The sequence below is a fragment of the Urocitellus parryii genome, chromosome 7 (genome assembly GCF_045843805.1).
Source record: "Urocitellus parryii isolate mUroPar1 chromosome 7, mUroPar1.hap1, whole genome shotgun sequence".
NCBI classification, from domain to species: domain Eukaryota; kingdom Metazoa; phylum Chordata; class Mammalia; order Rodentia; family Sciuridae; genus Urocitellus; species Urocitellus parryii.
Genome location: NC_135537.1, coordinates 132,427,856 through 132,453,161, shown reverse-complemented (window position 1 = coordinate 132,453,161; position 25,306 = coordinate 132,427,856). Strand labels below are relative to the sequence as shown.

Below are 25,306 nucleotides of genomic sequence, written 5' to 3'. Positions count from 1 at the left end.
ATTTAGGGCTATTTACCCCAAATTCTCTACCCACAAGGCTCACCCAGGATAGCCACAAATACCTTCACTGGGAAGGACAGGGGAACGGAACGCTCACTCTCTTTAACCACAGGAGGCACTAAGCCCCAGGGTTTCATTAGCATTAGCCAGTGAAGCTACCAGCCCTCAACCTCTGAGTTTGCCATGTGGGTACCACCCCCTGACCATGAGCCATCAGAAGCCATCCCCAGAAGTGCTGGATCAGTTTGGTTTCAAGAAACATCTTGCCCTCACCAAATTGGGGGATAGAGGATGGCCACCGAACAGGTGCTCTCAGCAACTTGTCAAGAAGCTGAGAGAGGGCTGGGAGTGTAGCTCAGTGGTAGAATGCTTGCCTAGTGTGTGAAGCCGTGGATTTAATCCCTAGTACCACAAAAAAAGAAAACAAAACAAACAAACCAAAAAGAAAGAGGAAGAGAGAAGGGAGGTGACATTGGGAGAGCAACCAGGACTGTGGGGGCACATGTCCATAGATCTGGGGTTGTGGGTATAGCTCAGGAGTACAGCATTTGACTACAGACACTGACTGATTCCAGTGACCACTAAGAAAGGAAATCGTGCCAGATATGATGTACAACTGTAATCCCAGTTACTTGGGAGGCTGAGACAGGAGAATTGCAAGTTTGAGGTCAGCATGGTTAATTTAGTGAGAACCTGTCTCAAAAAATAAAAAAGGCTGAGCATGGTGGCTCAAGTCTGGAATCCCAAGTAACTTGGAAGTCTGAGGCAAAAGGATCAAGAGTTCAAAAGCAGCCTCAAAATTTATCGAAGCCCTAACCAACTTAGCAAGACCTTGTCTCAAAATAAAAAACAAAAGTGCTCAGGATGTAGCTTAGTGGTTAAGCACCCCAGTCCCCCCCACCAAAAAAAAATAATAATAATAATAATAGGGCTGGGGGCATAGCTCAGTGGTAGCACATCCCTAAAATTTAATCCCCAAAACTGAAGAAAGCAAGCTAGCCAGCCAGCCAGTCATACTTTATAACCACACCCAAAAAAGAGAAGCCACCCCACAGGCTGCTGGGTACATGCTACCTGGTGATGCCATCTTTGATGTGGTAGAGCAGACATTCAGACATCAGCGGGTCTTCATTCAGGTTCACCAGGTGGGGAGTCTAAGGATGTAGAAGTGAATGATCAGGAGAAGACTCATGAGAACCAGCCAGGATGGTCATAAAGAGAGGAGCTCACATGAGTAAACATAACTCCAGGTTCTCACATTGCCTGCTGCTCACGCTGCTCTCACTCTTGAAGAGTGCTCCCACCCTCCTTTCTGCCCTGAGGAGCATTTTTGATTCTATGGTTTCCACTTCTTATAATAACCACCCTCTCCTCACATACAAAAACCAACCCCACCACCCACCCTTCTCATGTCAGTAACCTCTCCCAAGGTCCTATCTTTTAGGAGGTGCCCCAGCCCACCAGGCTCCCCAACAGGAAGGCTTGGAGCCAACCTGCACTGTCCTCTCTGCCCTATATTCTGCCACCCCCTTAATTTCTTTCCTTAAAATCTATCTTGCAACTTCTGAAGAATAAGAGAAGAAATTGGGTGAGGAAATTGGTACATTCCACCTTTCATTTCATATCAAATGTCTTGTGAGCATAGATTACTTTTATAATTTAATAAAATGTTAGGCTGGGGTATAGCTCAGTGGTAGAACACTTGCCTAGTATGTGTGAAGATCCTGGACTGCATCCCCAGTACCAATCAATCAATAAAACACTTTCCATTTCTCATGGCAGAGTCCCCAGCTTCCCCAGCCACCAGCCCTCTCTGGACCTACTCACCTCAGGCCAGGGTCACTCACCACAGTAACTGCTTGATACTGTTCCTGCCTAACGCCTCTGTGACTAAACTCATCCCAACTACCTAGCTGATCATTATGCTGAAAACCCAACCCATTCCTTTCCTGCAAAGCACCTTTTCCTGATATGTTTATGACACCCCACCCTCACCAGGCATGAAATTCTGGGGAGCACACAGGTCTTGTTCCCTCCACACCCACTCTGCCACTGGTTGCAAGCCAGAAGTCCTGCTCTCTATGGCTGCAGCCTCGGCCCACAACTGTCCACTCTCTGGCACAATCCTGCTTCAGATATGTCTGATTTTGTGCCCTCTTAGTGGGTCTCCCAGCTTCCTGCCTGCACCACAATGAGGCCACATCATTAATTTTCTACCAAAACCTCTCCAGCTGGTGCCCCATGCCCTCCTGACTAGAGCCCTGCTTGAGTTCCCAAGGGGAACAATCTCCCTCCTTCCCACCTACCCTTACCTCATCTGTCAAAATCATTTACTTCTATTGTGTTGCAAATGCCACTTATTCTGCTGCAAATGCCACTTCTCCATGAAACTTTCCTAGGTCTTCTGACCAAATACAAGATCCCTTGCCTCCAACCTACAAGGATTCACGGTAGGATTTCTACCTCACCATGGTGAGGTACAGAATGGAGACACAAATGAATCAAACACACACTCTGCTGTTCTGTCAGTAAGGAAATCAGTCAACTTTGGGAGATAAGGTGTAGCATGGAAACACCACTCATTACAAGGGGGGAAAATGGATGCCTTATAGAAGAGTTTCTGACATCATGACCTTGCATAGTTTGTTCATTTATTCTTACTTTCCTTCCTTCCCAGGGAAGGAAGTGCCCCCATATTCTGGAAGGGACTTCCATACAGAGAGGAATGAAGTACAGAACTATAGGGGTTCAGGGGGATCAGAGCACTTCATGGCAAAGGCAACATGGGATCTAGTCTGACCCTCAGGTGGGCCCAGACATGCAGAGGGGAGAATGTTCCATGGAAAAACATTCTAACAAAAACATGGAAGCAGGGCTGGGGGTTGTAGCTCAGTGGCAGAGCACTTGCCTAGCACGTGTGAGGCATTGGGTTAAATCTTCAGATCCACCTAAAAATAAACAACAACAACAAAAAAAGCATTCTGTAGAAGCAGAAAAGCATAGTGTATTGAGGCAAAACAACCAGGAGTGGAGGCCCAGATTTCTTTGGAACTCACCCTGCCCCCTAGGGGGTACTCGGGGATGTGTCCATGGTTGATATGATGGGTATCCATGTCTGCCCCTCCCAAGGGACCCCAGGATTGCTGCTGCCATACCTTGCCTAAGGGACACTACCATCCCTATATTGCAATGTCAGGCCTGTTCTGGGACTGGCAAACACTGATTGGATCTGGAAGCAGAAAGGATCTATCCCTGGAGAGAGGTGACATGATTTGGGGCAATGCTTTCAATTTCTGTTCAGCCCTGGAACTCTTTGTTTAAATGAAACCTTATCTGGGAGCCTAGAATGTCAAGCACAGATAAGCACTGAGCCAATCAGGCCCAGGCTGGGGTGAAGAATTGAGTTTGGTCCTCTCCCCTCCCCTCTAGCTATGGCCCCTGTGAAGGAAGCACTAAGCCAGGTTTAAAAATAACTGATTAAAAAAGAAGTTAGGCCTGACAGTAGGGGTCCCAGCAAGAGCAGGCTTTCCCTAAGCGTCCTGGTCCTCTCCAAGACAAACTGTTGCTTTTCCCCAGGACTCAATTCTCCACCCTTCCTTCACAAGATTGGAGATACTCCCACCAAACCTATTTCCCCGGTGAGTCTAACAGCTCTCCCTCTGAAACACATGTGCCTTTTAAACATGAGTTGGGCTGGGGATATAAGTCAGTAATGAAGCACTTGCCTAGCATGTATGAGGCCCTGCATTTGACCTCTGGCACCACAGTAACAAATGAGAATACATTCATCTTCACTATTCTGAGAAAAAATGCAAATGTGAACTACCCCAAGACACCTTTTCACCAATCACACTGACAAAGATCAAAAAGTCTGATGATGGTGGCACCTGCCTGTAATCTCAGTAATTCAGAAGGCAGAGGCGGAAGGATCACAAGTTCAAAGCCAGACTCAGCAACTTAGCAGGACTCTAAGCAATTCAATAGACCCTGTCTCAAAATCAAAAATAAAAAGGGCTGGGGATGTGGCTCTGTGATAATGCACTCCTGGATTAAATTCCAGTTAAAAAAAAAAAAAAGTTTGATAAATCTTAGATGTTAAAAAGGCTAAGGGAGCCAGGCAGGGGGTGCACATGTATAAGCTCAGCTATTCAGGAGGCTGAAGTAGGAGTACTCCAAGTCCAAGGCCAGTCTGGGCAATTTACAGAGACCCTATCTCAAAAATAAATAGGGCTGGGGATATTGCCCCTGGGCTCAATCCCTAGTACCAAGAAAAAAAAAAAAATGTAGTAGAGAGGGAAAAAACGGGCCTCTGTTGTTCTTACGAGTATAAATTATCATGGTTCTAATTTTTAGAGGGCACTTTAGCAATATAAATCACTTTTCTTCTTCTTTTTTTTTTTTTTTTTTTTTTGGTAGTAGGGTTTGAACCCAGGACCTCAGACATGCCGGGAAAACACCAAATCTTCACTTATAAGAATCTGTTTAGGCAGACAACACCTCTTTATAAAATCATTCATTGTAAGCTGGGTGTAGTGGTGCATGCCTGTAATCCCAGTTGCTTAGGAGGCTAAGACAGGAGGATTCTGAGTTCAAAGCCTCAACAAAAGCGAGGCACTAAGGACTCAGTGAGACCCTATCTCTAAATAAAATACAAAACAGAGCTGGGGATGTGGCTCAATGGTCAAGTGCCCCTGAGTTCAATCTCCAGTACCCATCCCCAAAAATCACTCACTGGGGGCTGGGGATGTGGCTCAAGTGGTAGCGCGCTCGCCTGGCATGCGTGCGGCCGGGGTTCGATCCTCAGCACCACATACAAACAAAGATGTTGTGTCCACCGAGAACTAAAAAATAAATATTAAAAAAATTCTCTCTCTCTCTTAAAAAAAAAAAAAATCACCCATTGTAGCATTGTTCGTAGAAACAAAGAACAGGGGAAACAACGAAATGTCCATAAGGAGGAAGGTGGCTAAATCATATTTCATCTACAGGATGGAATAATCTGACACCATGAAAAAAGCAAAGTAACCTTTAAAATAAAAATAATAAGGTATGCAACCACTACTATTATAAAGAGAGGCTGTGTGTGTACACATGAATATAATTATATATAACACATGACTGTACATGCATAACTACCTCTAGAAAAGTATGTTAGAAACCGATAGTGGAGGTTGCTTCTGGGAGGGGAACTTGAGGGTGGAAAGGACTTACTTTTCACCACATAAACCTCTTAGTACTTTGAATGTTCTCTCTTTACCAAAACAATTAAAAACAAACAGGCAGCCAGGTGCAACAGCGCATGCCTGTCATTCCAGTGAGTCAGAGGCTGAGGCAGGAGGATTGGGAGTTCCAGACCAGCCTCAGAAACTTAGTGAAGCCCTAAGCAATTTAATGAGATGCCCGGTCTCAAAATAAAAAATAAGAAAGGGCTGGGAACGTAGCTCAGTGGTAAAGTGGTTAAATCCCCATACCAACAATCAAGAACTCCAGTTTTGATCTCAGAGCTATAGTAGATGGCATCCCTAAGCAATTTTGAGCACGCCCCACACCACTTACTTCCACCCAGGGGAGGAAATGTACTCCTCTTCAGTTTCCCCACTCCTTTGCTAATTCTCCATCACTGCAACTGGATGGAAGTGCCCCATATATAAGCATCCAAAGATGACTGGAAGCCACACTGAGAACCATCTGTAGCCACCATGCCCAAGATGTCACTGGGCCCCCACGGTCTGCTCCCTCAGAAGGACTCCAAAGCCTTGGGTACCCAGCCATGGACCAGGCCTCTCAGCCTGGCCTGCCACTCTTAATTATACACACACAGTTCTCTCATTCCTTCGCTGCAAATTGGGCCAGACAAAGCAAAGTCCTCTTCTTTTTTCAGAACAATGGTTCAATGATCCCTGCTTGCTCAGTTTTCCAGATGGATCTGACCTTACAAAATAAAGTGAGCAATCTTTCCAGTAACCCACCACCTCTTCCTGACAGAAGAACCCAGTGACCCTGTCCGGTCTGCAGCAATGTTTGGACTTACAACCTAATCAGTCTGCTTTGCACCATGGACCAGACAGGCTTGGCTAGTTCCCTGGTGGGACTGGAAGTTCCTGCTCTGCTCAAATTGGCCTTTGCATCACCCCTTTATTGGTATGTACCAGTAGGGCTGTGCCACGCCAGCATCCATTCTGACTAGTGAGTCCCAGTGTTAGCTGGTTAAGTATTTTGAATATCATTTCTGCTCCCAATGAAGTCCAACTACTCCCATCCTGCTTCTTCCTTCCTCTCAGCAAAGTACCTACAACTTGGCAGGCACATGTCAGGTACCTGCAGGTCCCACCCACCCAATCCCACATGTACCCCAAGTTTGCTTAGCCTCACATTGTCTCTATTCCTCCCTATCCCCCCCAAGTCCTGTCCACCTTTCAGGCTCCACTTTTCAAACCAGCTTCTCCAGGGATCTAGCTGCTGTATTTCCAGGCCACTCTGATGCCTCCACCTATGACTAAGCCTGATGCATGGACAATCACTGTTCCACAGAATAGTGCTCACTCTTCCTCTCCCTGCCTTAGTCTTGCTTTCCCAAGTTATCCTTTCAAAACCATAATTTTAGTAAATTTTTCTGAGTTGGAAGCACATGCATAGGGTACAAAATACAAATGATAAAAAAAACATTTAAAGCTTTGAAGTCCCTATCCAAAGCAACCTCCAGGTTCTCCCTTTCTCCCAAGGTTAACTACTATGAGCAGTTTCTCATGACTCCAAGATAACTTCTGTGCAGGAACTCACAAAAACACATGTGAAGACCTAGATTCTAAGCTGCTCTTGCAATCCCTTGACAACAGGAACCCAGTCATCCTTCTGTGGGCCTGACTCCTTGGTGGCAGGCACTTACTAAACACTAAACTCTAGCTGATTGTCCAATGGATGAAGGAGAAGGCACAGATGGTGGGACAACATAGACAGGTGGTAGAAGGAGAGGAAACACAGATGAGGAAGGGACAAGTCAGAAATTTCAGAGGAACAGATCTTAGAATTCCCATCCTTCTACCCCAACCCTTTTTTCTAGCATCTAGGGAGCTGCATAGGCCTCCTCACCCGATCTCTTACATACCTTCTTTGGAGAGAAGACACCCACAGTTCCCCCATCCTCCCGGACGGCCACGCCCATCTCAGCCAGCAATGCTTCTCTGTGGGCAAAGGAGAGGCAAATGCCATTCTTATCCTCACTAGCTTGGACCTTCCCTATAGGGCCTGACCTCCTCCCCCTCCCACGACAGTTGCTGCTGCCACCTCCAGCCTCAGCCCCTCACACCTCTCCATCCTCAAGGCTTCTGTCTTACGAAGCTTTTCCTCCCATGTCTCATTCAGCTCAGCAATAATCTTCTCTGTCTCCTAAGAGAACAAGGGTGAGCAGGGATAAGGACAGTGGGGACAAATATCCACCCTAGGGAACATGGTGTTCCTGGGATTCCTTCTTCTTCTTCAGGAAGTTAATTTCCAGCAGCTCCCAGACTCCCATCCCTTGCCAGCTCAAGCTTCTCACCTGCAGCCTCTCCATGGCCTCCTCGGGCCCAATCTGGGGCTCAGCACTGGGAGAAAATGAGGGCTCCAGCTCCCCGTTATGTGCAGGAGGAGAGGAGGGTGAAGCTGGGGCAGGGGGAGATGATACGGCTGGCAGAGCACCTCCGGGACTCCCCTCTTCCACTTTTAGGCCTGGAAGGGAGAAAGGTAAACGAACAAGGCTAAGCTCTATAGCCCCAGCTACTTGGGAGGCAGAGGCCAGGAGTTTGAGACCAGCCTGGGCAACACAGTGAAACACTGTCTCAAAAAAAAAAAAAGTGATTAAATAAAGATGGAATTGATTAGAGACTATAAAAGGCCATAAGCTTCAGAAAGGACTTAAGAAGTTATCTGGGAAACTTCCCACCAGGCAGGCAGTTCTCCTAAGAAGCCTTGACAAATAAGCATCCAACCTCTGTTTCTAACCCATGGATGGAGAGCCCCATTACCGAACAAAACAGCCATTTCTTTCCATTTTTTTAAAATATATTTTTTAGTTTTTGGACACAATCCCTTTATTTATTTATTTTTATACGCTGCTGAGGATTGAACCCAGTGACTCACGCATGCTAGGCAAGCGCTCTACCACTGAGCCATAACTCCAGCCCCCTTTATATTATTGATGACTTTCATGATCAGAAAGTTCTCAGCATGTCATGTGTACTCACTGTTTCTAGCTCTGTCCTCTAGAATAAGAGAGTACGCTGCTTTTTCTTCTGGGAGATAACCCATCAAATGCTGAAGGTGAACATCAATCTACCTTATTCTTCTTTTCCCAAGAACATCCTTAATCCCCCAACTATGGCTCTCAGCACCCTGATATCCTCAGTGGGATGGACTCTAAGACTGAATGCAGAGTATCCATACTTGATTCAGCTAACATGGATTAGCATCCTATAACACAGATGCTTTTCCTTTCTTTTCTTTTTCTGATACTGGGATTGAACCTAGGGGCACTCTTTTCACAGATCTATATCCTCAGTACTTTTTATTTTTGAGACAAGGTCTCACTAAGTTGCCCAGGCTGGCCTTGAACTTGTGATCCTCCTGCCTTTGCCTCCCTAGTAGCTGGCATTACAGGCCTATGCCACCACACCCAACATGGATACTATTTCTTATCAGTGAGAAAGATCAGTGCATTTCAGAATCCATTCTGTTGTTGACTGTTAAGCTTATGGTCAACTAAAACCATGATATTTAACAAGAACTTCTATCAAGGCAAGGACTCAGAACACTTCTTAACAATTCACTGTATGAGCCATAAATTCAGAACTGGCCGTTTATTCCCGAACTGTCATTATCCAGAAGCCTGCCAAAGACTTTCCAAATCCTGACTCCTCTGGAGAATCAGTCCCCTTCAGCTCTGTAACACTGGAAGAAACATGTGCCTCTCTGAATATGCAAAGGGCTTCATGGTGGGTGGAGAGAATGCGTGGGCCAGAAAGTGTCTCTGAGCTGCTCCTTGCCTGGAGCCCCTACCTCCCAGAGCAGAGGCTGACAGCCCCTGTGCCATCAGCAGTTCCCGAAGCCTGGCCACCTCCTCTTGCAGCTCTCGGATCAGCCGGGCATTAGGGTCCTCATTAATGACAGCATTGCAGCGGATTTGCTTGGTACGGTCAGCATACCTGGGGCAAGGAGGGAAGATGGAGACTGGTGAAGGCAGGTACAGGAATCCCCAGCTGGCAGCCTGTATCCCGCTCTCCCAGGCCTGTGGGAAGACTGAGGGCTCATCCTGCCTAATGGGAAGGATCCTGAGTGACCAGCCCCTGAGGTCCTGGTGCTTTCTATACACTGCCCCATCCCTGACAGAGCCAGAAGCCCCACCTGAGGGTGCTGAGAGTCTCCTCATAATTGATGTCAGCGGGACTCAGGGCTGCAATCATTGCTGTGCGTGAATTCCCACCTATGAATGGAGAGGACAGAAAAGCTTTAACTGAGCCGGGTCCTTAGGAAAATCAGGTTGGGTGAGGGATCCTCAGTGCTCAGGCAGGGGTCTGATGGAGTCACTGTCTGAGATAAAGTGAAACTAAGAGCTGTGCAGCCAATCATGAAACCTGGTAGCTGTGAGAAGGGGTGAGGTCAGGGAAACATCAGATGTCTATGAGACAGTCATAGGTCCATGGGAGGGAAGTGAAGGCAGCAGTGGGTATGGGGTCAGAGAGGGATCATCTGTAGGCAGGTCAGTAGGTCCTTGACTTGGTAGGAAGGGTTAAGCCTTCAAAGGATATTCCCTAGGTGGGGGGGGGGAGTAAAACTATGCTGACTAGATGTGGATTCTAGGGGTGGCAAGAGAATCTGTTAGCTATATCAAAGAAGTTCGTGGGAATAGTAGCAGAGTTGCGAGAGAGGAGACCCTCACCCAAATTCTCCTTGAGTAGCCAGGTAAGCACTGAATCCCGGTAAGGTATAAAATCTGACTTCCGCTTCTTTGATTGCTGGGGGATGGGAAGGAGAAGGCAGTCAGAGTGGGCCACTCCCTATGCCCCTTCCCATCCCCTTCTCTTCCAACCCCATGTCTCACCATATCTGCAAGGGCTGAGATCACCTTCCCTAGAGTAGTCAAAGACTTATTGATGTTGGCACCTTCCTGGAAAAGGATGAGCAATGTAGAGATGAAATCTTCCTCTCCTAATGGGATCTATTTCCCTTTCTCCCACTCCCTAGTGAGGGTCCTAGGTTATGATCAACAATCTCCCAACATGGCCCTCCAAACTGCCCCCATCCATCCTTCTGAAGAGCCTTACCTTCAGGCGCATGCCCCGGGCCCCTGAGGAGTCAGCTCGCTCGCTCCCAGCAAGGTCCACCAAACTGATCTTACTGACCTGGGGTCAGAGGAAAGAGGCAGGAGGTGAGGCGGATGGGGGTGAGAAAAGCAAATCAAGGGGGTCTGGGTAATTAGCAAGGGCTGGAGAAAGCCAGGAGGGGGGCAAAGGAAAAGGATTGGAGAAAACAGAATACAGGAAGACAACAAGGAGGAGCTGGTTACTCATTCATTTGTTTACTTATTCACTTGCCCACTGTATACCAGGACAAGGGACACAGTGGGATCACAGCCCTGCCCTGAGGAGTCTAACAAGGAAAAACAAGCAAACAAGATGCACTGATCTGATTCTGGTGGAATGGTACAGAGGGCTATGGAAATCCCAAGAGGCATAATCCAGCATGTGTGAGGAGGGAAAGCCCAGTCCCTTTCCATTATATCCCTGTCACCATTGTGGGGAAGTCCCTACCTTCTCTGAGTCTAGCCCAGTAAGTTGGTCATGGCTGCGCTGTGTGAAGACAATGGTGAAGACAGCATGGGAACGGCTGCTGGTCTCATTCATGTTGGTGGCAGCCACAGTCCTAGGGAATAAGAAGAGTAGTCACAGGTCCTGCCCCTCTTCTTTCCAAACCTGGCTCCCTTCCCCTCCACTCTGTCAGCCTGCCTTACCGTGCCTTATTTCCGCAGTCCATGAGGTCAGCAATATCTGCATAGGAGGTCACAGCCAGTTTAGACAGGTCCTGCACGTAGGGGCCCAGGATGGGGTGCTCCCGGACTCTCAGAGAGCCCCGACTCTTGGGATTCAAAAGGTCACGTACCCGCTCGCAATAAATCTCCATATAGCTCACCTGAGTAGGAGACACAAATAAGGAGGAAGCCAGCAGAAACACTGCCAGTGAAACCTAACACAGCACAGGACATAGGTAACCATACCTCATGTATACCAGACAGGGATAAGATTCTGCATATGCTAGCTCACTGGGCCACCCACCAACCCTAGGTGAGTCCCAATCATTAGCATTTCACTCAAATACACACTAAGGAACTAAAGGCTGAAATCATTCCTCAAAGGCACAGTTAATAACCAGCAGAGCCAGAATTATATCCCAGGCTGACCCCAGAGATGGCCTCCATATTAAATGCTGTTTTCCTGTCTTCTTGCCCGAAGCAGCAAGCCCCTTCCCTACCTCCCACCAAGACTTGGGCTTACCTCCACAGAATAGGAGAGCTGAGAGCTCTGGTTCTCATTAACACGAGAGAAGAGGTCCTCACAGAGCTGGAGTGGGACACAAAGAAGCATAGAGAAGTTCCTGTTCATGGCACACCTGCAGTGCCCAGCCCCAGGCCAGGCCCTGTTCCAGCTAACTCCTTTCAACTTTTCCCAAAGTCCTGAAGGCAGGGTCATTCCCATTTTACAGATAGGGAAACAACCTGTGAGAGGTTCACACTTGCCCAGGGTCACAGGCTAATATTCAGTGATCCAGTACCCAAACCCAGCAGTCCTGCTGCTGACTCTGGGTACAAGGCCACTGTGCTACATGGCCAGGGAGAATTATGGCCAACTCTCAAATACCCAAATCTAGATCTTTCTATAGTAAATACTTTGTCTATAGTACAGAAGCCCAGAGGAGAACTGTGTTCACAGATAATTATGAAACAAAGTAAAACAACAGCCAAGTGGTAAAGTCGAAACCCAAGGCTCTGACACTAGGGCCTTGGCTCTTATCATAGAGCCTCAATGTTTCTGGAAGGAGAAAAAGACCCCTTCTCCAAAGTGCCCAAGTTGCTCGATTACATGCCCTACCACTAACGACCTTGGAGAACCAGATCTCTACTGCATAATCCTTCCTCCCCTATGGGGCAGCTAAAGATGCTCCTGCCCTGAATGCCCAGCCAGGTCCCAAGCACATACCTGAGGCACGATGCCCTGCTGCCCTGGCTCCTGACGCCCCATCATGGTATAGGACTTCCCAGCCCCAGTCTGTCCATAGGCAAAGATGCACACGTTGTAGCCTTCAAAGGCATGGAGTAGCATCTCTTCCCCAATGTCCCGATACACCTGCTGCTGAGATGCAAACTGGGGGTCCTCAGCCTAGGTGAAAGGGGGCCAGAGAAAGACAGTAGAAGCACTGAATAACTTTGTCCTTTGTGCCTATAGCCTGAGAGTCTTGCCCTTTATCACTAATAACTTCCCAAAGGTCCTGGACACCCCTGCTCCATCATCAATCCTAAAGATCCTATCAAGCCCCTATGGGTCCTAATTATCCCAAGAGATTCTACTCCCCCCTCCTGGTCCTAATCAAAACCTAAGGGTCTTACCCGCCCCCACCCAGGGGTCCTCCCCTTCCCAATCCAGTCCCAACCAATCTCCCAGTGTCCCTGTTTCCCAACAATGGCCCCTCCCAGAACCTAAGCCCCTGTCAACCGGATGGTTGAGCTCTTCCCTTGGCTTAGCAATCTCACCGAAGTGTGTGACCAGTAAGAGTAGTCAAAGGTGAAGCTTTTGGGGGCATCCTTGCTCTGTTTGGGATTGATGATGGCTGAGGGGGCAAGGGAGGGCAAAGGAAGGAAAGTCAAAATCAGGTCCTCCCAAACTCTGCATACTTCCATGCAAATCCCTGGGATCCAAGCATCCCACCCCACCTCTGCCCTTGCTCATCTCTCCCCTTTAACACTCCCCACCCCCTTCAGTCACCAAAGCTAATTTTGGCTTCCTAGGACCCGCCCCCACTGAGCTGCCTCTCTGGATTGGGTAATGGAGGGCTCCCAGCCAACATTCCCCCTCCCAGGGACAGGAACATGGAAAGGCTAGCCTGCCCCAACCCCCGCCCTTACAACTAACTCGCACCTGCTCTGTGCCCAGCACAGCCCTCCTTCTGGTTGGGCCCAGCAGGACTGGCCTATATGGTGGGCCTGGCCTTCCCCACTTGTGCCCAGCCAGGCCCCTGGGACTCACTCACAGGTGGTGTTACCCTGCATGCTGACCACACACTTGGCATCCTGGCTGGTCTCACGGGCATTGAAGGGTCGAACCCTCACTGCCACTTTCACCGAGGCACCAGCCATAGCTCCAGACACTCTTGCCCTCCTCAGCTGGAGGACAGAGAAAGGGGTGATCAGAACCACCAGGAAGATTGAGATATTGCCTCCCAGCTTCAAAACCATTTCTCCACTCCCTTCCCCAGCTCCTCAGCCCCTTAAGGATCCAGTTCCTGTTCCCTGATCTTTCTCCCAAATGTCAAGGTCTTGAGGAGCTCCCAAAGGTATTCCTGCTTCTCTGCCCAGCCTTATCCCAGCTTGCAGAGACTTGGGCCATAACCCCAGTTACCTGGCGTCGTGGCCCCAGACCAGGGGTGCTGTATCAGTTCTGGCTGCCACGGGCCCTCGTAAGGAGAGCCCCATCCTATACTCTGGGCCTGGCCACACCAGCAGGAATTGTGGGAAAACCCTGGTTGTGGGAGAAGAGTGGTTAGGGGGCACCTATGGCTCCAGAGGTCTGTATGGGGTTCTTCATTTAAAGGGCAAGGGGTATTAGGAAAGGTAAGGAGACTGCCCCTCTGGAGTAGCTGAATGCAATGTGAATCCAAGGGCAGGGACCGTGATATTTTTATTCCTCAGTCACTCACAAGTATACTGAATGCTCAGATAGAGGAAGGAAAGAGAGAGAGGGAGGGAGGGAGGGAGGGAGGGAGGGAAAGAGAGAGAGGGAGGAGCTGGACAGAGGGCAATTCAGAGAGGGACACATGGGCAGAGACACTGAGGACAGCGGGAAGGGGGAGAAGAGGAACATAAAGTCACAGACACCAAGAAAACCAGAAAAATAAAACAAAAGGCAAGACTGAGGTCATGCTATGGAGGAAAGAATGGGAGGAGGAAAGGAAGAGATACAGGAATATCAAACCCAGAGACGGTCAATAGCAGGGAGTGGGCTCAAGGAACAAACTACAGGAAAGATGAGAGAACAGAAAATCTAACCAATAATTCCCCTTCAGGGTCAGCAAGGAAGAAGTAGAAAGTTGCCACCTAGAGCCCACCACTTCTAAATATGAGGTAAAGATTATTGCTGAGGGGCAAAGTCCAAGGGCTGGAGGTACAGCCTGGGACTCAGGCTCCACAGGACCTGCCTTGTGAGCCCCAAACCCCTTGCCCAGCCCCCAGCACTTCCTCCTCAGGATCCAGGACAATGGGCAGGGGAGGGTGGAGTCATCCTGTATCCATCATACCAACCCCCAAGGCTCCATCGCTGGAGGACCTAGAATACCTGTGTCTTTGAAGGAGAGGACACTGGGAACCTCCTTGAAGGAGGGAGAATGTGAAGAAGCAGGCTGATCCTAACCCCAGCCTGGAGCTAGTGCTAAGGCATCCACTGGGGAAGGTGCCAGGCTGGAGCCCAGGAATGTGGGTGATCGGGTGCCCACGCCCTGGGAGGAGAGGCTGAGTAGCCCACGCCCACGGACAGAAGGGTGAGGATTATGGAAAGGGATCTTTGCTGGGCCCCAATTTGTGGCCCCAAAGGACCTCAAACCTCTGTCATGCCGGGCCTTACCTCACTAGCCTTTCTGGGTAGAGCATGGGAAGGGTGAGGGGTTGGTCTGTCCCAGGACAGGAAGGGAGTAGCCTAAATCACAGAGGCTGGCTCAGGAAGAACAGCCCTGACCCCCTAGACCCTGACCAAGGGAGGGAAGGACACTGCTGAAGACATGCAAGGGTGACGCTATTGCCGCTAAAAGAGCAGAGAATGGGATGTCACGGCTAGACGACAGCGGGGTAAAAGAATAGGGACTAGGTACAGGGTCTGCGGGTGTCGCTTTAAGGGCACAGGGGATACAGGGAGGAGCCGGCGGCTGGGGTGGGGCCGACTGACCCGAAAGGGGGCTTCGGGCCACCTGCACCTTGCCTACTCCGCAGTTCTCCTACAGGCCCCCGCCGGGCCTCTCGGAGCAATCATGCAGACCCTGTCCTGCTGTCCAGCTAACCTACGGCTGCCCGGGGCCTGGCACCTCTCTGCGCCTCAGCGGGACAAATAGCACATGATCGCAGCTCTCGAGCTGTGCCGGGGCCGGCCGGGCAGTGCAAACGGGACCCCGGCTCCCCGCCCCCCAGCCCGGCACATTCCTCCGCGGGCGTCCCTTCCCTTCCCCCCACCCCCACCTCTCACCTCGTCGCGGCGGGGCTCCGGGAGCAGTCAAGCGGAGTGCAAAGGGACAAACTTTCCGGGAAGCGTGAGATGGGAGCAGGGAAGATTCGGGACCGACTCGGGGCTGCCCCCGCCCCTCGCCGGGTCCCCGGGCGGCGGGCGGCGGACTTGCGCCCCGGGGGCGGCAGCAGTAGCGGCGCCAGCGGCCGGCGCCCGCCCGGGCAGCGCGAGCTGGGGCGGGAGCCAGGGGCGGGGGACGGGCGGGCGCGCGCACGCTGTCCCGAGAAGAGGCCAGGAGCCACCCGGCTACCCTTGTTAAAGGGGCAATGCTCCCGGACTGTGAGCCCCCCCGGGCGGGGACCTGAGAACCGAATTACGGACACAGAAGGGCTAGCCGGACTTCGAACTTTGGAAATTACGGGCTCCCGAGGAGCCGGGAAAGGTGGAGGCGGACCCTACAGGGGACCCAGGCCCCGGACCCGCGCACGTCGCCGCGTCGGAGGCGCTCCCGGAGGGGCGGGGGCGCGCCTGGGGGGCGGAGCCACATAGCAGGCTCCTCCCCGGGAGGCGGTTCAGTCTATGCCCCGCCCCCAAACGCGCCTTGCGCGCGGACACCTCCCTAGGCCTGGATCCCGGAGTCCGCCGTCCTCCGCGTTCAGCCTGTAGTTCTAGAATTCTCAGCTTATCTTCCTCAGGTGCTGTGGCCAAGCGCGGACGCCCTCGGCGGCCCAGCCACCCAGTGTTTTCTCCTGGTCCCCAAGTTCGCCGTCCCGGGTCCCCCGCCTCAGGCCCAAGCAGCCCCTTCAGGTCGTGGTGCCCTCTGGAGCTGCAGCTGCCCGCCCAGACAAACAACCTCTGCTGACTCAGCCTGTCTACTTCAGGCCGAGACTGCCCCTCAAGCAGGGGCCCACCACCTCAGGGCCAGAGGGATTCTTTAGGACCCCCCAATTATGCCTTCCGGCCTAGCTGCGCCCAAAGGTCCAGCCAAGACCCAGTGCACCTACCTGGGGTCTCGGTGGCCCCTCAGGCCTCAAGTCTTTCCCTTCAGGGAGGTAGTGGCTACTCTACTACCAGACTGGCTCCTGACTCCTCAGGTCCTCATCCACCCTCTCAGTCTTGGCTTGCCCTCCAAGGCCTTGCCTATCCCTGGGTCAACGGTTGAGGGATCCTTTTTGCCCACTCCCACCCTCACTCCCACTCCTGACCCAGTACTGATGATTGAACCCAGGGGTGCTCTTCCACAAAGCTACATCCCCAGCCCTTTGTATTTTTTGTTTAGAGACAGGGTCTGGCTAACTTGCCCAGGCTGGCCTTGAACTTGCCATCATCCTGTTTCAGCCTTCTAACTAGCTGGAATTACAGGTGTGTACCACTAACCTGCTCTGTCTGACTTTATTAAGCCCCGTCCTGTCCCTGATAGGCGACCCCACATAAGGTTTAAATCCCCCTCAGAATGCTCTCAGCTCCCAGCTGCCACTAGGTCTGTCCCAGGATATTCCATTTAAATCCCACCTGCTCTTTCAGCCCCACTCTATCCTATCAGCCACCTCATTTTTTTTTTTAACCTCAAGTAACTTTTTTCTTGACGCATCCCTATTTATTCTTGGATAAATACTTGTTCAGCTCCAACAGTTTCCAATTGGCTTTTTCTGTTTTTGTGTGCAACCCATATGCATTTTTCTCTCTCATCTAGGTTTCTTTCCCATCTCTACCCCAACCCCATCCTCCCAGTTCTGGGGATGGATCCCAGGGCCTCTGGCATGCTAGGCAAGAGTTTAACCATTAAGCTATATTCCTAGTGCTCATTTAATTTTTTCGGGTTTTTTTTTTTGTTTGTTTGTTTGTTTTTAGTTGTAGATGTTTTGTTTATTTATTTTTATGTGGTTCTGAGGTTCAATCCAGTGCCTCACAGGTGCTAAGCAAGCACTCTACCACTGACCCACAATTCCAACCCTCATTTAGTGTTCTTTTTTTAAATTTTTTTAGCTATAGGAAGACACAATATTTTACATTTATGTGGTGCTGAGGATTGAACCCAATGCCTCATGCTTTCTAGGTGAGTGTTCCACCTCTGAGCCACATCTCCAACTCTCTCATTTAGTATTCTTAACTACCTTTTCTACCCACCCCAACTGGCTCTCAGGTCATCTTTGACTGCCCCTAAATATGGCTCTGTGCAACTGACCTCCCTGTTCACCTATTTGCACAAAGACATTCGTAACTGCCCCTCCATTTCTGTCCCCAATGTATCACTCTGTCCACACTTCCACTTACCACACTCATACCTGATTCATTTACCAGCCTTCAAATTCTGTTATTTCTCTAACTATCCTTAACCACCAGTTCTGTGCCTACTACCCCCAATGCCTCTGCCCATCCAATCTCCCCTTATCATCCTTTTTCATTGAATTATCCCATATTACCTGGCAAGGCCCTTAACTGCCATCTGTAAATTTTACTTACTTAATATATTTAGCTTAAGAAATTTCTTTTCCCTTTTACCACATCTATCCTTCCTGTACTTACCATCTTCAACCTGTATGTTTAATTAATAGTCCAGACTTGGGAATATCTTTTCTCCACTGCACCCCCAGTCCTGGGGATTGAACTCAGGACTTAGTGCATGCTAAGCAAGCACTTATTACTGAGCTCCATCCCTAACCCTAAAAATACCTTTTAAGCTGTCTGTTTTCAGGGTCCACACATTCTCTTATAAATCTCTAAATCTGCTGCTGGTCTCATCCCTACAGCCCTGAGAAAATGTTTCATTTTCCATTATCCTCCTAGCACCAAGAAGGAAACAGTCCAGGTACCCACCAGTCCAGTCATGCAGGTACAGGCAGATGGAGACAATCTCATCCCCTTTGCCAAGTGAGTCCTCCCTGCTGGGTGTGGGGGATGAAAGTGGGATGGAGGGAAGATTGCATGCCTAGATTCTTCTCTGCAATGATAGGGATATAAGGAACAGGAAGCTCAGCTTTGTGTCTGGGCTTGGGAATTGATGGTTCATTGATTTATTCAACGGATAGATTTTATTTATTTATTTATTTATTTATTTATTTATTTGGTGTTACTGGGGATTAAACCCAGGGGTGCTCTGTCACTGAACTTTACTTCCAGTCCTTTTTACTTTTTGACACAGGGGTATCAAATCTGGTTTTGTACTTGTGATCTTCCTACCTCAGCCACCTGAGTCACAGGGATTTCAGGCATGCACCACCAAACCCAGCTCAACAGAAGGCTTTTAAACTTTACAATATTCTGTATTAGGCACTGGGGATTCAACAATTACCTATAGGTACTTCACTCAGAGAGCTTACATTCTAGGGTAGGGAAGACATAATATATAAACAAATATAATTTCAGCTAATGTTGAGTATCATGAAAAAAAAATAAAACATAAGTGGAATATAAGGGAAAATAGCAGGTCTTGGGGGATACAAGGTTAGAAAGTGTGATTGTAGGGAGTTGAACTTGAATTGAGATCTGAAAAGTAACAGGGAGCTAGTCTAGAGAAGAATTGGGGCAGGGGGGGGTAGTAGGTTAAGAAAAGCCCCCAAGAAGGAAAAAAGCTTTGTGTGTTCTAGGAACAGGAAGCAGGCCAATGTAACTGAACTTAATAATCAAGGGAAGAGTAGAGTAAGATCAGAATCACCAGTCAGAGGCCAGATAATTTGGAATGTTGTACACTATAGAAAAGAGTTTGAATTTTATTCTAAAGCCAATAGTAATCAAAGGCTGAAGATGTGGCTCAGTTGTAGAGTTTAATCCCCAGCATCAGACACACACACAAAAAAAAAAAAAAAATTGAGGTAAGCAAAAAGTATGTCTAAGCAGAGTTTTTTCTTCAGCTTTTTATTATGGAAAATTTCTTTTTTTCTTTTTTTTTTTTTTAATTTTATTTTATTTTATTTTTTTTTAAAGAGAGAGTGAGAGAGAGGAGAGAGAGAGAGAGAGAGAGAGAGAGAGAGAGAGAGAGAGAGAATTTTTAACATTTATTTTTTAGTTCTCGGCGGACACAACATCTTTGTTTGTATGTGGTGCTGAGGATCGAACCCGGGCCACACGCATGCCAGGCGAGCGCGCTACCGCTGAGCCACATCCCCAGCCCTGGAAAATTTCAAATATAGAACCATAGAAAATAGTATCATGAACTGATGTGCCCTTTTCAGTTATTTTCAATAATTATCATTATAAAGATAATCTTTTCATACCCATTTACCCCCACCTTCCCAGTTTATTTTAAATATATCTTAAAGCTTGTATTACTTCACATGGTCATATTTTAAAAGATTACTCTCATTGCTCTGTGCAAAATAGATTGTGGGGGGATGAAAATGGAAGCAGGGAGAAGAAAAGGAGAAAACCGTTGCAATAGTTCAGGAGAAGATGATCTGGAATATAGCAGTGGAATGGATATGGTGGAGAGTGGTCAAATTCAGGTATATTTCAGATATAGAACTCATAGAACTTGCCAAAGGATTGTAAGGTAAGGGAAAACATATACTAGGTCTTTGGCCCTAGTAACAGGACATTTGGAATGTCTTTTAGCAAGGTGGATAAGGCTGGGGGCTATTGGGTGATGTTGAGTAGAACCCAGGGATGAACCAGGGTTGGAAAAATAGATTTGGGAATCATCAGCACATTGATGGTATTTAGTCATGAGACTGGGTGCGATCACCTAAGGAGAGATGGAGATGCAAATATAAAAGACACCTAAAGGGCCTAACCTCCAAGACATTATATCATTATATTACTTTTTTTGGGGGTACCAGGGATTGGACTCAGGGGTACTTAACCACTGAGTCACATCCCCGGTCCTTTTTATTGTTTTTTATTTTGAGATAGAATCTTGCTAAGTTGCTCAGGGCCTCTGCTAAATTGCTGAGACTGGCTTTGAACTTTCAATCCTCCTGCCTCCTGAGCTGTTGAGATTACAAGCATGTACCACCATGCCTGGCAGGACATTTAATAAAGATCAGAAGGGCTATCATCATTCAATCTGGAGGTTTTGGAAGTAGAAAGCACTATTCCTTTTTTTTTTTTTTTTTACATTTTTTATTTATTCTTTTTAGTTATATATGATAGTAGAATGTATTTTGACATATCATCCATACATGGAGTATAACTTCCCATTTTTGTGGTTGTACATGATGTAGAGTTATACTGATTGTGTAGTCATATATGAACATGGGAAAGTTATGTCCGATTCACTCCATAGTCTTTCCCATTCTCATCTCCCCTCCCTTCCTCCCACTCCTCCCTGTTCAATCTGGCGAACCCCTACTCCCCGCTCCCAACACCTATTGTGTGTGAGTCAGCATTCACATATCAGAGAGAACATTTGGCCTTTGTTTTTTGGGGATTGGTTTATTTCATTTAACATGATAGTCTCCAGTTCCATCCATTACCAGCATATGCCCATAATTTCATTTTTCTTTATAGCTGAGTAATATTGTATTGTGTACATATCAAATTTTCTTTATCCATTTATCTGTTGAAGAGCATCTAGGTTAGTTTCGTAGCTTAGCTGTTGTGAATTGAGCTGACTTTAAGTCCTTTGTGTATATGCTAAGGAGAGCGATAACTGGGTCAAATGGCGATTCCATTCCAAGTTTTCTGAGGAATCTCCATACTGCTTTCCAGAGTGTTTACACCAATTTGCAGTCCCACCAGCAGTATATGAGTGTTCCTTTTCCCCCACATCCTCGCCAACATTTATTGTTACTTGTATTCTTTTTTTAGTTGTTGTTGTTACTTATACTCTTGATAATTACCATTCTGATAATTACCATTCTGACTGGAATGAAATGAAATCCCAGTGGAGTTTTAATTTGCATTTCTCTAATTAGTAATGATATTGAACATTTTTTCAGATATTTGTTGGCTACATGTATTTGTTCTCATATGAAGTATCTGTTCAGTTCCTTTGCCCATTTGTGTGTTTTTGTTTTGTTTTGGTATTAAGTTTTTGAGTTCTTTATATATCCTGGAGATTAATGCTGTATCTGAGGTGCAGGAGGCAAAGATTTTCCCCCATTCTGTAGGCTCATGTTCTTGGTTGTTTCCTTTGGTGTGAAGAAGCTTTTTAGTTTGATACCATCCCATTTATTGATTCTTCTTCGTGTGCTTTAGGAGTCTTGTTGAGAAATGTGGTTCCTAAGCTAACATGATGGAGATTTGGGCCTACTTTGTCTTCTGGTAGGCACAGGATCTCTGGTCTAATGCCTAGGTCCTTGAGTGAGTTTTATAAAGTATGAGAGATAGGGTCTAATATCATTTTACTTAAAGAATTTAACCTTTATTTTATTTATTTCTTTTTATGTGGTACTGAGGATCAAACCCAGTGCCTCCATGTGCTGGGCAAGTGCTCTATCACTGAGCTACAACCCCAGCCCTTGTCAGTTTCTTGTTTTTTTTTAACTACCTTTATGCCACATCACACTACTAAATCAGTCAGGGTCACTCCAGGTGAATTTGGGCTAACTAAATAAAAGACAACAGTCACAGAAAGTACCTTTTTCTTTGGGTTCAGTGACAGCTCCTCAACCACAGCTCCTACAAGGGGGGCAAGACAGGCAAGAAAGAGGGAGAAGCATGTCTGAAGCCCTTTTATTGAGGAGAAGACACTCCAAGAAAGTTCCACCCCAATGAGACAAGGGGTTAGGTTTCAGGGGGTTGAGTCTACCTTCGTGGATCATCTCAGGTGCTGTGTGGGATCAAAAGGCAGAGGGAGTGAAAAGGACACAAACATGCACAGCCCAGACAGAGCAGTCCAGTCCACTCGTGTGCTCAAATGCTCACACTTACCTACACAGTCTATGGCTGGCCTGTGACACCTTTATTTTTATGTGGTGCTGAAGATCAAACCCAGTGCCTCACACATGCTAGGTAAGCACTTACCACTTTACCCTAGTATCTAATTTCATTTTGTTACATATGGATTTCCAGTTTTCTCAGCACCATTTATTGAAAAAGTTATCTTTTCTCCAATGTATGTTTATGGCACCTTTGTCTAGTATGAGATAATTATGTGGGTTTGTCTTTGTGTCTTCTATTCTGTACTGTTGGTCAACATGTCTGTTTTGGTCACCAATATATGCTATTTTTGTTACTATAGCTCTGAAGTATAATTTAAGGTCTTATGATGCCTCCTGCTTCATTTTTCTCTCTGTGGATTGAGAGCACTATTCTTAAACAGCTCTGTACACCCCTCCCTATCTGCAAGGATATTATTATTCCTTTGGAGATAGGTGAAAGTAGGGATAAACAGAGGTTCTCTCTCCTGGAGGCTTGCATTGACTTAAAGGAAACCTGCCTGTTAAGTCACCTGAGTAACCAGGATCTTCCTCTTTAACAACCTTTAACAACCCTGCTTACTAAATATTACATTCTTTGGCTATGAATTATAGAAGCTTGAGATTTAGTGATATGAGTTTCCAAAAATAGCTCATCTCCTCCTTCACCCCAGCTCTAATCTCCACTCAAATTGAAGTCCTCACCCATCTTCCTCAGCTAAGTAGAAAGAGAGGACATGACCTGAGGGAACCTGGGCAACAGTATGGTCCCATGGAAAAATGTGCCACTGAATCCTATAGTGAGTAGATGCTATAAGGTAAGAGCCAGATGTGAGTTTACCATGTCCTTACCTCAGGTGTTCCAGAGTGGTCAGCCGATCTCCACCCCCGAGCCTCCCTTCCCAGAGCCTCACATCAACATCCCAGCGTTATGGAAATGTCTTCTGGGAGAATCTTTGCCAAAGGCCCAGGTGAGTAAGAGAAAACGGAGACCAACTAGAAGTGGGAAGGTGAGGCTGTACAATTTTAACTACCATAAATCCTTACAGCCCAGGTCTAAAGATTAATTCTTCATTGGCTGATGGACATTGTAGCTCCTAATGCCAGAGAGTTAGTTGGGAGAGGTCATCAGAGAAGCAGTGTGGTTGGAGGTGTCCCTTCTGACCTTAACCCCTTTTTTGTGTTTTGCAGCCCCACCTGGACAGAGGAACAGTATATTCCACCCATGCTGGTATGACAAACTCTGACCTTCCACAATTCTCTGTTAAAATTATACTCATTGCCTTCCTGTCCCCAGCTATTCTTTTACCCATCCCCTCAGTGTTTCCCAACTGAACAGTTCCCTGTCCAGACCTTCCTTTCTGTGAATCAAGCACCATGTTTTCTAAGAACTGAGCTTCCCAAGACCCCTGATTCCCTAGTTCAGTCCAAGTTCCCACTGAGACCTAGTTCTGCCTTCTAGCTCCTTTTTTCATTCTCTGGCACAGAGAAATAGTGGCTACTCTCAGCCTGGCCTGTACCCTCTTGAGGGACTCCCACCCCCTGAGATGCTTTGCAGAAGAAAGAGAAGAAGATCACATTTGGAGGGAATGAAGCAGGGACCTGGGAGCATCCCAGCCCGGGTAAGGGCTGTCTCTTATCACCTGGAGGACCTGAGAAAGCGCCAGAGAACCATGGATGAGTAAGGAGGCCTGAAATGTGGGCTCTGGGAACCGAGTAGGGTTTGGGGGCAAGATAGTTTCAGCTAAGAAAGAAGTTGAGTGCTTTCAGGGAATTGGACCTTGTTTGGAAAAGAGCTGTGGGATTGGAACAATTGAAACAGAATTTCTATAGTGTAGAGAGAAATGAGGGATGGAGGACTAGCCACCTAAATTGGAAGGAGTAGAAACTGGATCACTGAAGACAAGAGAGTATGCCATAGAACTAGGGGGAGCAAAGAGTAGCTCTGGGTTCCTAGACTGAAAATACTGCAATTTGGGGGGAGTAGAAAACTGACAATGGTAAGTTGGAGGTCAAATGGCAACATCCTGGAGTCCCAGTAGGAAGTACTTCAGAAGAGAAAGGTGAAGGGTGGAGAGCTGGAAGCCTGGCCTCTAGGCACCTCTCTCCTAAGCCTAAAATTTCCACAGACTGAAGAAGGCCCAGTGGGGCAACTCTGGGGCAGCATCTGAGCCTCTTGTGCTTGGCGAAGAAGGCTGTGGATTCCCCAGCACTACTGAATATCCTGATCTGGAAGAGGAGAAGGCAACCTATCCACAGGAAGAGAACCATTTTGTCACTCCTGGAAGGGACCAGGTATGGGTAGAGAGGAGCTTGATGACATGAAGAGTGATGTGGTTCCTTGGTCTTGCATGAAGAAATAGCAAAAGCCAGGTTGGATAGCTATATTTGAGAAGTACAAAAATAAAGTAGGGGGCTGGGGTTGTAGCTCAGTGGTTGAGCACTTGCCTCGCATGTGAGGCACTGGGTTCAATCCTCGGCACCACATACAAAAATAAATAAATATATTAAAAATAAAAAATAAAGTAGGTGACTTGGGGGTGTCTGGGTTTGGGGCCTAGGAAATTTGGAAAGAGATCCGATGTGCGGTTCTTTCATTCTTTTTTTCAACTTCTCATCTCCAGCTGCTTTGGTCTCCCTGGAGTCCCTGGAGCCAGGAAGGCGGTTGTGCCTCCAGAAGGCTGAGCTCTACGTCCTACAGCACTGTCACAGCCAGAAGGAACCCCGTGTACAATTCCTGGGGCATGGAGTTGGAGTCTGAGGAGTAAAGAGAAACCATCTGTGCCCAAGATGCTGGTGCTACTTCAGGAACTCAAGAACAGTTCCATCAATAGAATCACGCCATTGCTGGCATGGAGCCATTTCTCTTTCCTTAACCTCTCCAGCTGTTGGTCCCATCCTCCAGAATAGGCATTCACAGCCCCCTTGGGCTTCCATCTCAATGGGCTTCCATCTCAACTACCCCTCTTTCGGGAACTCCCAAGCCAGGTTTTCCCCTAGGCCTTCCCCTGGCTTTGTGTTCTTCTCTGTTCGGTTATTAAAGAGCAAGTGAGTGGA

The 25,306-nt window shown here is 47.7% G+C and overlaps 2 protein-coding genes across 10 annotated transcripts in view; one reads left to right on the top strand and one right to left on the bottom strand.

Moving 5' to 3' along the window:
- Kif1c (kinesin family member 1C) overlaps positions 1–15,652 on the bottom strand; it is a 24,312-nt gene extending 8,660 nt beyond the window's left edge. The window contains exons 1-17 of the mRNA XM_026380730.2: positions 15,474–15,652; positions 13,644–13,763; positions 13,276–13,408; positions 12,779–12,855; positions 12,228–12,407; positions 11,526–11,591; positions 10,985–11,163; positions 10,785–10,896; positions 10,299–10,376; positions 10,076–10,141; positions 9,914–9,989; positions 9,379–9,457; positions 9,034–9,179; positions 7,538–7,707; positions 7,307–7,386; positions 7,106–7,181; positions 1,075–1,154 (exon numbers count right to left, since the gene is read on the bottom strand). Of these exons, the coding sequence (XP_026236515.1) occupies positions 1,075–1,154; positions 7,106–7,181; positions 7,307–7,386; positions 7,538–7,707; positions 9,034–9,179; positions 9,379–9,457; positions 9,914–9,989; positions 10,076–10,141; positions 10,299–10,376; positions 10,785–10,896; positions 10,985–11,163; positions 11,526–11,591; positions 12,228–12,407; positions 12,779–12,855; positions 13,276–13,381 (1,571 nt within the window). The 5' untranslated portion in view covers positions 13,382–13,408; positions 13,644–13,763; positions 15,474–15,652. The remainder of the gene's footprint in view (positions 1–1,074; positions 1,155–7,105; positions 7,182–7,306; positions 7,387–7,537; positions 7,708–9,033; positions 9,180–9,378; positions 9,458–9,913; positions 9,990–10,075; positions 10,142–10,298; positions 10,377–10,784; positions 10,897–10,984; positions 11,164–11,525; positions 11,592–12,227; positions 12,408–12,778; positions 12,856–13,275; positions 13,409–13,643; positions 13,764–15,473) is intronic.
- Inca1 (inhibitor of CDK, cyclin A1 interacting protein 1) lies at positions 14,575–25,306 on the top strand. Of its 9 annotated transcripts, none has more exons than XM_077800791.1 (9): positions 14,764–14,778; positions 16,732–16,814; positions 17,439–17,508; positions 18,240–18,323; positions 23,107–23,220; positions 23,441–23,480; positions 23,737–23,930; positions 24,379–24,544; positions 24,874–25,306. In XM_077800791.1, the coding sequence occupies exons 3-9, from the start codon at positions 17,498–17,500 to the stop codon at positions 25,015–25,017; spliced, it is 753 nt and encodes a 250-aa protein (XP_077656917.1). In that variant the 5' UTR covers positions 14,764–14,778; positions 16,732–16,814; positions 17,439–17,497; the 3' UTR covers positions 25,018–25,306. The 9 variants fall into 9 exon arrangements, with proteins under 9 accessions (XP_026236518.1, XP_077656917.1, XP_077656918.1 ...); XM_077800790.1 differs by lacking the exon at positions 14,764–14,778 and adding an exon at positions 15,716–16,147; XM_077800792.1 differs by lacking the exons at positions 14,764–14,778; positions 16,732–16,814 and adding an exon at positions 14,937–15,082.

Excerpts from the sequence above, each read along its gene's own strand:
- Inca1 (XM_077800789.1), top strand. The coding sequence starts at position 15,059 with ATGTCACGGCTAGACGACAGCGGG. Across the intron at positions 15,083-16,731 it reads CACGGCTAGACGACAGCGGG|AGACAGGGTCTGGCTAACTT; the intron begins GTAAAAGAATAG and ends TTTTTTGTTTAG. Across the intron at positions 18,324-23,106 it reads AATCTCATCCCCTTTGCCAA|GTGTTCCAGAGTGGTCAGCC; the intron begins GTGAGTCCTCCC and ends TCCTTACCTCAG.